Source organism: Coturnix japonica, chromosome Z (assembly GCF_054131305.1).
Source record: "Coturnix japonica strain WE chromosome Z, WE-NBRP24, whole genome shotgun sequence".
Lineage (NCBI taxonomy): Eukaryota > Metazoa > Chordata > Aves > Galliformes > Phasianidae > Coturnix > Coturnix japonica.
The window spans coordinates 38173943-38189045 of record NC_140702.1 but is presented as its reverse complement, the minus strand read 5'-3'; the positions used below and the strand labels follow the sequence as shown (position 1 = coordinate 38189045).

The window sequence follows — 15103 nt, the reverse complement described above, 5'->3', positions numbered from 1 at the left end:
TTTGGCATGAGTTTTATTCTCAAGTGGTATTTCAACATATGCTGTTATGGTTTAAGTCACAGGAATACGATTTTTTCATTCTAATTCATACATTCAATGAATTCTTAAAAAAAAAAAAAGTCAACAGAAGTTAAAAACAAAAAGCAATTTTCCAATACAAACTATTTTTTTTTCCTGTTTCCGAAAATGCAGACTACTAACTGGTACTACCTTTGCATTGATACTCAGTTTAGAAGCAATACGGCAGTATCAGGACACACCTTAGAATTCTTACATAATGCAAATTCTGCACAAATTGCCAGAATCATCTGAGAGACTACTTAGTTAATACCACAGGTATAAACACCACTGATTGTCTCTCCAGTACTAAGCAGATTTCTGCTTTAAATGATCCTTGAAATAGCCCTGAATAACTGGTGGTACCATGTTTCTCCAGTTTCAAGTACCTAGAACAAGTATTGAAAAATAAACTACTGGGCTACTTCAGGAATAATCATAATTGAAAAAGCAGGCAGTAGCAGAAAGGTGAACATAAAAATCTTATTTATACTTCATTCTAAAGCAATTTTCAAATACTTTGACACAGCGTGGCCTTACAAATGGTACAGTTTGAACAGTAAGTCTGCATTCAGATTTTCCAAGGTCAACCTGTTATTCTTCTTCTATAACATATGTAGTATAAGCTCAGCAGATAACAGATACATACTAGATGAGAAAAGTTTGACTAAATGTTAAATGCCAACCCAGTTTTTTTATTTTTTATTTTTATTTTTTATTTTTTTTTTTTTTTGGATACACAGGTGAAAAAAAAAAATAGCCATGATATGGAACAATTAACCCCAAATGCCATAATAGGATTTATGAGGCTTACACAAACACTATGTCAACAGTTTTACTCTGTGGTGCATCATCCCTACAGCTCCTCCACCCAGCATATGGCTGTAGGGAGTCTAGAAAGGAAGCCCAGGGCTTTTTCATGCTAAAGTGGCAGACTTTTCATCCAGCCTGTAAAACTGGCAATATTTGGTTTAAAGTTAATAGCTAGTCCAAGTCTGGAGACCAGATGCAAATGTCTTCACTTATCAAGCACACTCATTTATCTGCCTGTATGGCCAGCAATAGAGCATACGCTCTCAAACTAGCAGCTACAGCTAGTTAAAAATATTAAAAGAGAGTATCTTCAAACAGACTACTCAGGACACGACCTACATTTTGAAAATAATGCTTCAAATTAGCAAAATATATACATGCAATCTATTACTGTATCTAGAAAATGGTTTAGAAAGGTTAACTAACCACTGATCCAAATTTTAACTCTGCCCATAGGTCACACAAATTAAAATGAAACATTCTGAAACAACCTTAATTAGCATAAAACCCCTCCATCATAATAGTTTCTTTCAGAGTATCACTTGTTCCAGCCAGGGCACACACCCCATCAGCTCTCCTGCATGATAGAGACTAAGGAAACTGAGAGCCACATAAGCACTGGACAAGTGTTATGAGGGATTTAAAGCTACTCACAGCAAATGATTTTCCTACTTATCCAAAATCTTAAGTCCACCATACTGTTAAGTAATCTGCAGTCATGACCTGTATACATTTTTACTGAAACCTAAACATTCTTCAACATTATTAGCTCTGAGTTTTGTTTCTGAAAAAAAAAAAAAAATGAAAAATTAAGATGCAGATAATGTCATGCTTTTGGCAGCCTCCTTTTCCAGACAAAAAAATAATAATTAAAAATAAAAAAATAAAAAAATAAAAATAAAAAAATCAATGGACTCTTACCACATGCCTCACATTTAAGTAATCACCTAACAGTGAATACAAAGTCTAAGAGTCAAGAAATGAGGGCCTGTGTCTTAAGAACAGGTAGACATGTGACTGAGGTAATAAAGTGAGCAGGCTTCATACATATTTTAATGCAGGATAAAAAAAAGTGCAGAAAAACTGCCATATACAAAAATACAAAACCTCAAAATTCAAAACAAATGAAAATGAAAAGCAAAAAAAGTGTTTTCTTAAATCTCTTGTTAACACAAGCTCAATCCTCAGCCAAAGCTGAATTTTACTATAAGAAAAACCTTTCTTTTATCCTGGACATTATAATTTATAATACATAAAGATAAATGTGGGCTTGAAGATTACGTCCACGATTATGTGACTTGAAATACATTTCCTATACCTGCATATTTTCACTGCAAAGCATTCCCCAAATGCAACAGGCATAAATACTGAAACAACTCCAGCAGCTGATCACTTTTAGGAAACATAAAATCCATTGCCCAGATCTATAATAAAAATTAATTTTTATTTTCAGCCTCTTGAACAACTTTTTTTGTAGTCTACTTCGTTATTTTTCCCCTCACATCACTTATGTTGTCATGACTATTTTAAAAGTTTCACAGGAACTTAAGGACATAGGATTCAAGCAAGACTTCCTGCCTGTTAATCACTACTGAGTGACGTTTTCCTGACAAAGTCTACTGAACAAAAAAGCAACTTATCTTTCCACAGTTACACTGAATGGGAATAGCATGGCGTAACTCGGTATAACGTAGTATAAGATTATTAAGAAAATCTGTGCACATTTTAATGTTGAAAAATGCACATGCAAATGTCTGTAACTGCACTTGACTTAACACTGTACATTCACTCAATACTAAAAACAGGCAATTCTGAAATTTGCTTATGTATATTTTCAGAAAAAAACTAATGCTTTTCTGTTCCTCATAAACTACTTCTTACTATGGAATTCAAGAGGCAGAAGAAAACTTCTTGTAGTTAAAAAAAGCTAACAGCACTTTGTAAGAACTAAATTGCTGGACTTAAAACTTGTTTCTTTCTGCACTATATTAAAATAATCCCAAATGCTTACTTAGCTGTTCTTTTTTAAATAAGGAGACAGATTTAAAGACTTCAAAATACCCGAACTTTAGCAATTCTCAGTTATAGGTAATAGAACTGGTACAGTAAGAAGAAAGCTCTTCTACTATAGCCGCAATCTACAGTAGCTTCCCAGAATACAAGAAATTGGACATAAGAGTCACTTTACCCTCATTTCTTTAGATGCATCAGCATCAACAGCTGTAGTTTCCTAAACTAATGTCCAAAACAAGCACTGTGCTAAAAATATGCTGTTACTTAAGCTTTGAGATACTCTCTCTAGAGATAGGATTTCCTGATATGATATTCAAATTAATAGGAAGTACTCTTCCTGTGTTTTCTAGACTGCTAGACTAATGAGTTTGTTTTCAATTGACTTTTTTTTTTTTTAAACGGATTAATTAACCAATTGGTGGTTGCTACTTTATAGCGAAGGACACAGTGTACAAAGTGTAAGTGTAGCAGACCATCATCTTCTCTAGTCTAGCATGATACAGCAGCAAGTATTGCTCTTGAATTTTCAGAAGGAATTTTTTAAAGGAACTGCCTCAAAACCATGTCATTTGATCACTTTTCTTCATATCTAACCCTATTTAAAAGTGTTATAAATGTCTGTAAAAAAGCTAAGCACAAAGATAGATATTCACTTACGGCGAAGTCACCTGTATGCAGAGAAAGTGAAAAACTCTAATTAGACAGATTTGGCCACGTGTACAAAACAGACAGCTATGCCAATATGAACTCATTCCAACTATACCAAACATGCTATATAAACTGAACACTCTAAACTTGAATATTAAGTACAGACCACATATTTTGAAGCTTTTTTTTTTTTTCTTTCCTTATTTTCTACTAATCTATCATTAGGACCACTAGACACTACAGAAAAGTGATACCAATTTTAAAGAAAAGAAAAAAACAAAACCTGTGTTCACAATGAACAAACTTTTCAATTGAGAACACTAGGAAATACTAGGCATTCTGCATACAGCAAAAACATGCACTCAAGTTATAATCCACACTAAAATGCAGTTTTCATTTTAATACTAGTTACATATTTGATTTTGTTTTCTGAGAGATGAGAGAAAACCAGACAGCTGCAGCACACAGTCAAACTAGGAAATTCAACAATCTGTTTTACTATTTTGGACAATTTTCTACCATGTGCTCCAAACACTAACTCCTATTAAAGACGGTTAACAGTATGTTTTTTGGCAGACTGGATTCTTCTACTTTTCCACTGCATAAACTCAGATTCCTTCAAGACTCTGGGGTTAATTCAACATTATGTCACCAATAAAAGGAAAACCAGCCATAACTGTCAGATGCAAATGGAGAAACAATGCTTTTTTTACCTAATAATGAGCTTTTAACTGTCCTATTTCTAAACTGGCAACCTTGATACACATACAGCAGTTAAACTATAATGATTAACAAAAGATTTTTGTATTAACACAAATATTTCATCACGTATTCCTATTCAACAACTGTTTACTTCCTTCCAAAAAATCTCGTTTTTTGATAATTTCTGTTGTTTTAAAAAAAAACATTAGAATAAATTAACCTTTAATTAGTTCATCAGAGAAAACAGTAGTTTTGTCCCATATTACTAAATTATCATTCATTCAATGTTCATAATATACAAAGCAATCAAGATTCAAAAAAAAAAAAAAAAAAAAAAAAAAAAAAAAAGCTGAGCCCTCCACCTTTTATCAACTCTTCCTGACAAAATTGCTGATAATGACTCAACTGTAAAAATCATTTCAAATTCTTAGGAACTGTTCTCAAACAAAGTCCTGCCACTTCTAAGGCAAGAAGTAGGACACAAAGCAATGTAATCTATGCATTCAAGTAAATACTAAATATTTCCCTCTCCTTCATTGAATGCTTGACATATTGTACTTACCTTTCTTTTAAAACACAAATATTTAAAAAAAAAAAAAGATTAAAAAGAAGTCAGACTAGTCAAAGACAAACCTTACAACATTTCAAATGCAGTTTGTCCTTTTGAATTTCAGCAGCATCATCAGCATCAGAAGAATCGGTTTTAAGATCTTGTATAAAACTTTTTATTTTAAAACATGCTCAGAGCCAATTATCTCGAACTATTTTTCCACATGTAATATCAATGGTAAACTGTAAGCAGTGCTGGTGCAGACCAGAGAAATGGTTTAACTGTGCTCTGGCCACAGTACTCACTGGAAGGAAAAGAAGTGATAAATTCTAAGGAAACATCAGGCTGGCGCTGAAACTCTTCCTGTAATGCATGCCCCAAGACATCTTTTTAAGAGTGGCTCCCATGGAGACAGCAGCAACTCTGTGTTGTCAGAACAACATAAGAAGCAGAGAACTAAAGACAGGACTGAAAGATGACCCCTTCTTCATAACTTCGAGTATAATTTGTATGTGACATGCAGTTTTTGAAGACTTTCACTGCATTTGCTGAAAAAAAGAGGAAAAACTTCAGCTATGGAAATAAACAAAAAATCTCACCTTATTATGTTCATACTTGTACGGAATTTTGAGAGTATCCATGGCTCTGATCATGGCCTGCATTGCTGTAAATATATTCTGGTACACCAGTTTTGTAAAGCCCCTTTTGTCTTCGTCAGAATAACCTGATCCATGAATGATTCTCATCTGCTTGATAAATGTGCTTTTGCCACTCTCTCCTGTACCTGTAAAGACAAGTAAGAAGGATATATTTTAGTTACAGGACTCAAACATAACTTTTCAGTACAAAGCTGACACCTTATTCTGCACAGGGAAGCACAGGGCAAAGTGCTGCTTATACAGTACCTACCAAGACCAGCTGACTACCAAACAGCAGTATCAGAAACAAGGCATCGCTACACTAAAACTTGAACTTGGAAGATATGATAAAATAGGATGATTTATCAACTAAATGAGTAACTAAGATAAAACTTCATATACATACATTGATCTACTATTTAAGAACATATAAGCTACAGTTCAAGATATTGTCTAAAAAATAATTAACTTCAGATAATGACTATGAGACTTGTTATCACAAAAATTCAGTTAGAAAAAAATTATCTTGTTTAGCCAATTTGCAGGACACTACAATAGACAGCAGTGTTAAACCAACAGATAAGTTAATTGTAAAATAACAGTAATAATAATAAAGTACTATAACAAGTACAGTCCTGCAAACTTCAAGCTCAGAAATATATGAAATCAGCCTTAATTAAAATTTGGCTTGTATTCATAAGCAGGCAGTCAGTTTCCTCAGATTTCTTTCAGTTTCAGACAAAGCACAAGTGATTTTCTTTTAACTGAACACTTTTTAGTATTTGTCTATTTGAAGTTAAGATCTCTTCGTTGAAAATTTTGTGCAGGATATAGCACTCTTTCCTTTTTTCCCCTTTCAATGAACTCATCCTCTGTGATTAGAAGAGCTTATCTAAATTATGTTTGCTTAAAAGGAGGAGTTGAAATTTCGAGCCAACAGTCGTACAGCCATATAAACCTTATATTCAATGAGATAGCCAGCCCAGATAGTCACAAACACAACACGTTCACCAGGCTGCACTGCTTTTCAGCCTTCCAGCTTGGGTTATATACTACAGCATTCACAACTCACAACAGAGGCAACCTGATACACCACACGATATTTTAGCATCTTACCAGAGAACTGTGTTTCACTGCACAACTAAAGTATGATGCTACACTGGCAATCTGTAAGTATTTCTGAGGTAGCACACACCACATAACTTCAAAGCTCTAAACATAAGCATTATCGTGAAACCCTTAACCATAAAAAAAAACTTCAACCCCAAATGTTCCTTACACACACATTCCCAGAATGCAAGCAGGGTGCTACATCTTGACCTATTTTACACCCACTGGGGAGACAAGTGATTACTACTGGAATGAAAAAGCACACACTCCGAAACTGGAGAGTGAGATCAAGCATGCTAATACACAGAACCTTCCCTAGCATGCTCAGATTATACTGTGGTCAAGACAACTGAGGACAACTGTAGAGAGAGCCCCTCGGGAGGGCAAAGGTGTCCAGGAAGGCTGAACACTGCTCAAGAGGAAATTTTAATGGCATGGAAGCAGGCCATTCCCATGTGCAGTAGAAAAAGTCAGTCAGGGAAGAATGGCCTGGCTGAGCAGAGAGCTTTTGCTCAGACTCTGAGAAAAAAAAGAGTTCAGAACACTGGAAGATCTAAGTATGTTGCTAGGATAAGCAGAGAGAAAATCAGAAAGGCAAAAGCCCAGCAAAAACTTCATATGGTCACCAGACTTTACCTTGTAAAAGATAACAAAACCTGTTTTTACAGTCACATTATGAGTAAGAGAAAGACGAAGGATAATTTCCATCCTTCACTGGATGATGTGGGAAACCTTACCAGTGAAGGTAAAAAAGACACTGAAGATGTCCATCTTACTTCTATTTTTAATAATCATGTATGTTATCTTCAGGTTACTCCACCCCCTGAGCTGGAATATCAGCACGGGAAGCAGAATAAACCCTACATAATCTAGGAGAAAACAGAAACCCACTGCTTTTCCTGGACTGCCACAAGTTCATGGGGCTGGATGGGATCCACCTGAGGCTGCTGAAGGAGCTGGCAGAGGTGACTGCCAAGCTGCTTTCCATTATCTATCAGCATTCTTGGACAACCAGAGATGTCCCAGAGGACTAGAAGCTTGCCAATGTGACTCCCACCTACAAGAAGGGTCGCAAAACGGATCTGGAGAATTAGAGGCCCATCAGCCTGAACTCCGTATTGAGGAAAGTTGTGGAGCAGACCATCTTGAGGAAAATCACATACCACGCACAGGACAACAGGATTAGGCCCAACCAGCTTGGTTTCAAGCAAGGCAGCTACTGCTTGACCAACCTCATCTCCTTCTATGACCAGATGATCAACCTAATAGATGAGGGAAAGGCTGCGGATGTAGTCTACCTAGACTTCAGTAGGCCTCTGACAGTGTCTACTCCAGCACTCTCCTGGTGAATCTGACAGTCCATTGTTTGGGCAAGTATACTCTTTGCTGGGGAAAGAACTGGCTGGACAGCCAGGAACACTGAGTGGTGATGAACAGAATTAAAGCCAGTTTGTGACCAGTCACAAGTGGTGTTCCCCCAGGGATCGGTACTGGGCCTGTCCTCTTCAGTATCTTCACTGATGACCTGTATGGGGGCAGAGTACACCCTCAGTAACTTTGCAGATTACACTACATTAGTAGAAACTGTCAATCTGCCTGAGGGTAGGAAGGCTTTACAGAGGAATCTGACAGGCTGGATAGCTGGGTTGAGGCCAGTGGGATGAAGTTCAACAAGACCAAGTACTGAGTACTGTACTTTGGCCATAAACCCAAGCAATGCTATTAGGCCTGGGGCAGAATGGCTGAAAAGCTGAGGTAAGGAAAATGATCTGGGAGTATAAATTAACTGGCATCTGAACGTGAGTCACCAGTATACCCATGTGACCAGGAAGGCCAATGGCATCCTGGCTTGTCTAAGAAACAGTGCAGTTAGCAGGACTGACTATCCCTCTGTATGATCACTTGCACTGGTGAGGCCACACCTCAAGTTCTTTGTTCAGTTTTTAGTCCCCCTCACTGCGAGACGACATTGAGGGCCCAGAGTGCATCCAAAGAAGGGCAACAAAGCTGATGAGGGGTCTGGAGCACAAATCTACAAGAGGAGCAGCTGAGTGAACTGGGTGAAGGAGGCCCAGGAGAGACCTTATCGCTCTCTACAGCTACTTGAAAGGAAGCTGCAGTGAGGTCTCACCTCCCAGGTAACTAGACACAGGATGAGAGGGAAAGCCTCAAGTTGCACAAAGAGAGGTTCAGATTGGGTATTAGGAAAAATTTCTTTTCAGAAAGAATGGTGAGGTATTGAGCCAGGCTGCACAAGGAGGCGGTTAAGTCAAGTCACTGTCCTTGGAGGTGTTCAAAAAAATTTGTATATGTGGCACACAGGGACATGGTTTAGCAGGCATGGTGGCAATGTCAGACTTCATGATCTCAGAGGTCTTTTCCAATCTTAGTGATTCTAAGAGTCCAGTAACAAAGGCTCTGACCATCTTCAGGGGACTGCATAGCCCTGGCAGAACTCTCCCTATGCAAGCTGGTAAATTGCAGATGACTGAAAACTGAGAGAAGGGACCAAGAGGTCAGAGGGTCATCCTAAGGGACCTCAAAAGGCCAGAGAATTGGGCTAATGGGAGCTCCACAAAGTTCAACAAGGACAAGCATGAAGTCATGAAGCCTGCAGACAGAAGCAACCCCAGACACACAAACATGCTAAGGCCACCCAGCTGGAAAGCAGCTCTGCAGAAAAATCTATGGGGGACCAGTTTGAAAACAAGAAAACACTGTGCTCTTGTCCATACAGAAGCTTTAAGTATTCTTGACTGCATTACTCAGGATAGCAACAGCAAGTTGAAGGATGTGATCCTTCTCCTCTGTTTAGCAAAGGTGAAGCCACATCTGGACTACTGCATCCAGCTCTGGGCTTCCTAGTATCCCTTGTTTTGCTAGCCACTACTTGGCTTTCCAGACAGCAAATAGACACTGCTGTCTTGCATCAAGCTGCTCATCCACCAGAACCCACAGGCTACACCCAGAAGACCTTCCTTTTTCTCTTCTTCTGACAAATATACATAGGAACATGACTGTTTCATAATTATTTCATAATAAAATGCCACGTTTTTCTGAGAAATGTCATAATTTTAATACAAAAGTCTGTTTGACTTGAACCTACAAAGCACAGAATCGTGTTATGCCTTTCTGACATGATGAACTCTTACACAAATTCTGTCCTAACTAATGGACAAGAAAACCACTTGTATCAAGCATCTATCAAGAACCTAGGTCAGCTGCAACTTATCCTTTTATGTGGTTGTTTCATTGTGTGGTATTGTACTAAGAGTTTGTCAGCCAAAGACGAGTAACACATTACCCTTGGAGACATAAAGATACATAGGTGTGTGAATATTTAATACATTTCACACACACGTATACATACGTAAAGAATATTTATTATGTGTAGTGTTTAAACACACATAACCACAAAACAGACTTGCTCTGGTTTATATGTTCTATCTATCTGTATCAACATATAAACACATATACATGAGTGAACTTTTTTTCAATAAATGAATAGGCAAACCACTATCCTTACGAATACAAAAATCTGTTTTTTGAGGATCATTTAAAGAAAAAAAAACCCTCAACTTTGCCCTTCTTCAGGTCAGTGCTCAAACTGTCATGTGATCTCCAGCAAACTAATCTTTTGATTAAGTTACCTGTAACAATGAGAGCATTTTTAGCCCTCAGCTGCGCTGCACGTTGTGTGTGCAGGGGCAACGTGTGGAAAGCAGCCCTACTGAAACAGGAAATCATGGAAAATTTATTGCCAAGAATATACTAAAATATGACTAAAGCATAAATGATAGAAAATAATAAAAATTACAGGAATGTCCCAAAAGAACTGAAGAAATTCATACACAGGAACTGACAAAAACTTGATAGTTTCTCTTATGTGGTTATAATCAAGGAAAAGAAAGTTGTCTTTCTTTTAAGATTGTTGCTGACAAAAAAGCACACAAAGAAATGTCAGGCACAGCTTTCTCTTAAAAAAGGAGTCAAGTCTTTCTGTAAAACTGTTTAATAGTGATAAAACACCATTTACCTGCATGTCTACAGAGATTTGCCCAGACACTTTGCTCAAACCAAAATAAATGGGGGGGAAAAAAAGCAACAAAAAAACAAGACTATTTACCACCTGGGAAACAGGGGAAAAATGGGATTAATGAATTACCATTGTTAGTTAAGCAAAAACCGCAATCACTACAGCATTATTCCTGGTGAAGAGAGGATATTACTGTTACAGCACTATGGTCAAATCTAGATTTTATTGTTCTAATGTATTTTCAGCCGTTTAAAATCTCATGATCAGTAGGAGGAGATCAAGGAAATGGCTGATAACACACAAACTGTGCCTTCTACAGCATCATCTATTACAGAGCAGGTTGTGAAGACATGCCTAAAATCTTTTTGCTATAGTAAACAACAACAACACAGATAATAGGCTAATTATCTCCATGGCACACTGCATCTCCATGCCATAAAACAAATATCTAGCTGGCCTGTTTTCCTTGGTGAAGAACAGAAAACTTAAAAGTGGTTTCAAAAAAAGACACATACGCCTAGATAACGTGCCTTACTGCTTCTGCTGTCCACCGTCACCTGAGCTGATACAGCTCTAGATGAAATAAAGAGACAGAAAAGATAAACAGCAACAAAGAAGAACAGCAGAACAGCACAAAGTGGAAGAACTACACTGAGGTCAATTTTCTTCTGATGCTATTGCACATTTAAACTAATCAAGTCTTGGATCAATTCTCTGAAGCTACTCTTAAAAACAGCTGAAAGCCACACAGCATATATGAAACATTAAAACACATAAGTAAGAAATCATGAAAAAGAAAAAATTGCTCCCCATCCTTTGAAAAGGATAACTCTCCTCTCAAAACATGACCTAATATAACTCTTATGTGGCACATTGCAGAGAAATCTGCAGTAAAGTAAAGGAGTATATAAATATCTTAAACAGTTATGAATAACCACTCAAACACAGCAGAGAGTATTATCAAAACTTAGGAGCTATGAAAGTCTAGCAAGTTACAGCCTGGCAAATCTCTGAACACCTCCCAGAAGCTTTTTTTCTTTGAACAATAATAGCAACAAGTATTACTGAATCATCAAGGATTCTTAAAACCAGAGATCTACCAGACCCTCAGCAGTATTTTATCCAAAAGCAAAACTAGGAAGGAAGTCAAGTTGCTTAAATGCAGCAGTAACCCCTTACGCATACACCATGCACAAGTTGCTGCACAAATGCTGTTTTTACTACTGCGTACACTGAACAACAAAATGCTGAAAAACAGTGTTCTTTACCCTGCCAGACTTCCTGAAAAAGCACTCAATTTTTAATAAGTGGCAATGCATCTCCTGGCAGAACGGCTTTAAAATTTATGTGGTGGCTGCCAAGGAGGAATCAGGAGGATAATTTAAAAATAACTCAAACTACAAGGGTAAGCAGGCAAACTTCTCTTACATATGGGTACACAATACATACATGTACTTGTTTGCCCATTTCTCTGCATTATGAATTACATAAATCTGAAGTACAATGTTTTGTGGGATCATAATGCAATGCTGCTATTAAACTAAAACCACAAAGATACCATTCTCTAAGCAAAATCCACCCAGCATCTGTCAAGTGAACAAATACTACTAAACTAAAACTGATTTGGTTTATTCCTAAATTTGACCTGTAACAGGACAAAAAAAAATTAAAAAATCACATTTTATTGGTTAAAATGTTATACGAAAACTAGATAAGCCTAGAGGGGAGAAGAGAGATTCTTAATTCTTAATATGTAATGAAGTAAAAAACAATTATTGAAATCTGCTAACTTGTTAGTTGCCATTGACATACATTTACTAAGAGCTACTGAATCCATGACACAAACATTCACAGAAGTTTGTCTTTTAGCTTAGGACTCCATGACAAAAATGAGCATGGATGAAGTTGAGAAGTTGTTATGGTTTTGCAATTTGGTTGGTGTTGGTATTCCACATCAGAACACCATGCCTAATAATGGGAGTAAAGGGGACAGGTTTTTTTTTCTGTGGACTGCCTTAAATGGGCATGTGGGGAGGGGCACCGGAAGGGAAGGGAGGAAGGGGACGGGGTTGCTGGCCCGGCTCCCTGCGAGGAGACAACGTGGTCGGAGCTTCCCGCCTTCCACAGCTCCATCGGTGAGATTGGGGACTTGGTATTCTCTTTGTTGAAACTCTCTTGTTGTTGTTTAGCGTTATTAGGTTATTAAACTGCCGTTCGTTCTCAGATCATCTTTTTCTCCTTCATTTTTTGTTAGACCCAATCGCAATCTCCCTTCCCTTCCCCTCTCCCGAAACGCACGTGGCCGGGCCGCGCCACGCCGTGCCGTACAGTGCCGCCAGAGAAAAGGGGGGGAACTGTTGTTCCTGCTCCCCCGGGTTTGTTCCCACTGTCCCCGAGTGAGCTCTAGAGAGAACTCCGTGACAGAAGTGCAGATTCTCAGGTGGAATAGAACCAGCATCCCATGCAGTCTGGATCCACCTTGGCACTTCTTTCTGCTGACTACTTTTCTACTTGAGGTATAACTATATCGTTTCATCAAGTATTTAGTCAGAAGGAAACAGACTGTAGCAAGCTGTTTCACAGAACAAAGTACAAAGAAAGGTGTATAGATCAATCTCATCAGATATTAACTAGTAGATTAGCATACTTACTGCTTAAGTTCATTTCATTAACTCCTTTGTAGAATAAGAGCAAGAACAGTAACACAGATGTGTGAAATCCAAGAAAATGTTTGATTTCAATTGTAAAGTTATATTCCACTTGGAAGGGAGCTTTATGTTCTCTCAGCTACTACTGATTTAGCTGAAGAGGAAAAAAATAAATATTATTTATTTTGTTCCTGTTGCAGTGGTGGAATGCAGAAGGATCACATTTCTGCTGAAACCAAGTACTGTGCTACATGAAAACACAAAAACCATGCAGAATCCAGGCTCTGAATGAGCCTGGCTCTTTAGGTGCCAAAATATCACAAAACTTAAGACAGACTGCATGAGGTCATCCCTGGAGCTCCTCTAGGCAGCCAGCCCATCCCACTGCTAGGACCCAGGCTGTTGGGCTGGCTGCCACAGTCCACTCGCCTAGCAGCGGGCCCGGCAGCTGAGCTCTGCAAAGCACCCACCCAGCCTGCAAGCCCTGGAACCAAGCCAGAGCCACCCTTCTCAGCTGCTGAAAGAAGAGGGTGCTGAGCAAACAGAAGGCTATGCCTGGGGAAGTGTCACAGGTTCCTTGTGCTGAAACTCTAACAGATGCACACCTCTGTGGCTCCCATCTGAAGGAGACTGTGACTGAAGATGATGCAGCTTAACTTAGCACTCCTGCCCAGCTGAGTTCGGTCCTTTTGCCCACTGCTAGAAAAAAAAGTCACCTCTACAACACACTGTGTCTCCTCTGTACCTGAACTCTTAAAATATATTTATATACCGCTCTATGCCTCCAACCATTCTGTGTATTTATAAATGAATTCTGGGAACTAACCGTTCCCATCCTGGTTAGAAAATAAATATAAAACCTGAAATAATTAAAATGAAAAGCTGTCCAAAGGCAAGAATGAAATTGCTACAAAAAAATATTACGTATCCCAAATACAGAAAATATTTCTGTTTTCTACAGAATGAATAGTAAAGCCATATTATCTTTCTTCTGAGGTTACCAAAGTACATGATTGACATCAGCGGATTACACATCACCAGGGATGCCTGATCTTGGGAAGCACTTTCAGTTATGTTTCAGTTACAATTAAGGAACAGGCTAAGGCAAGAAAGTACCTGAAGTTTCAAAGCTAAAATCAAGAACAAACAAGCTAAGTTCTCCTAATGTATGTTCCTGGAATAGTAGAACAGTAGAACAAGCATTCTTTATGCTTAAAATTGAGTACAACTGACTACAGAGAGATAAGCTACAAAAACGACTTGAGTGATGAATTTTGCAATTTAATACAGTATAAGCTTAAACCAAAACCCATTAATGAAAAAAGCTGGGAGAGCTGTCATACTTCTCTACTGCCACTGACAAAACCCTGGTACATACTCATCCTTTTATTGGTTTGATCATAGTCCACCATTTGCATATTCCATCTGCTTTCAAAAAAGAAAGCACATCATCATTTCACTGTACACTAAATTACCTACTTTGTATCATCTCAATAATTCAGCAACACATAGTTAAGAAGACTAACAATATTCTCTGAAAGAAAACAAAATATTATTTTCACGAATGACTCAAGTACCAATAATAAAAAAGGCTGGCAAGATAAGTTAAGACACTTTCCAAAGAAACAACTGACAGAATTTTATGAACACAGCTTATAATGTGAAGAATCACACTGAATAACCATGTCGAACATCAACATCAATCCACAGTGAATTGGTTCAAAAATAGTCTGGAATATCTTGAATGCTTACAGAAAACTAAGCAAATGTTACCAATTACAGAAGATCAGTAAAGTTACCACACATTATAAAAATTGTATATGTATCTGTTATATATAATGACTTTTTTCCTCATTGTTAGATGACAGATGAAAACCTGAAGAGGTTC

At 37.8% G+C, this 15103-nt stretch overlaps 1 protein-coding gene across 2 annotated transcripts in view; it reads right to left on the bottom strand.

Annotated features, from left to right (window-relative positions):
- The window catches only part of LOC107306232 (guanine nucleotide-binding protein G(q) subunit alpha), a 118331-nt gene that overhangs the window by 66756 nt on the left and 36472 nt on the right, over positions 1 to 15103 (bottom strand). For both annotated transcript variants that reach the window (XM_085529918.1, XM_015849185.3), the window contains exon 3: positions 5383 to 5567. In XM_085529918.1, coding sequence (XP_085386044.1) covers positions 5383 to 5567 — 185 coding nt within the window. The remainder of the gene's footprint in view (positions 1 to 5382; positions 5568 to 15103) is intronic.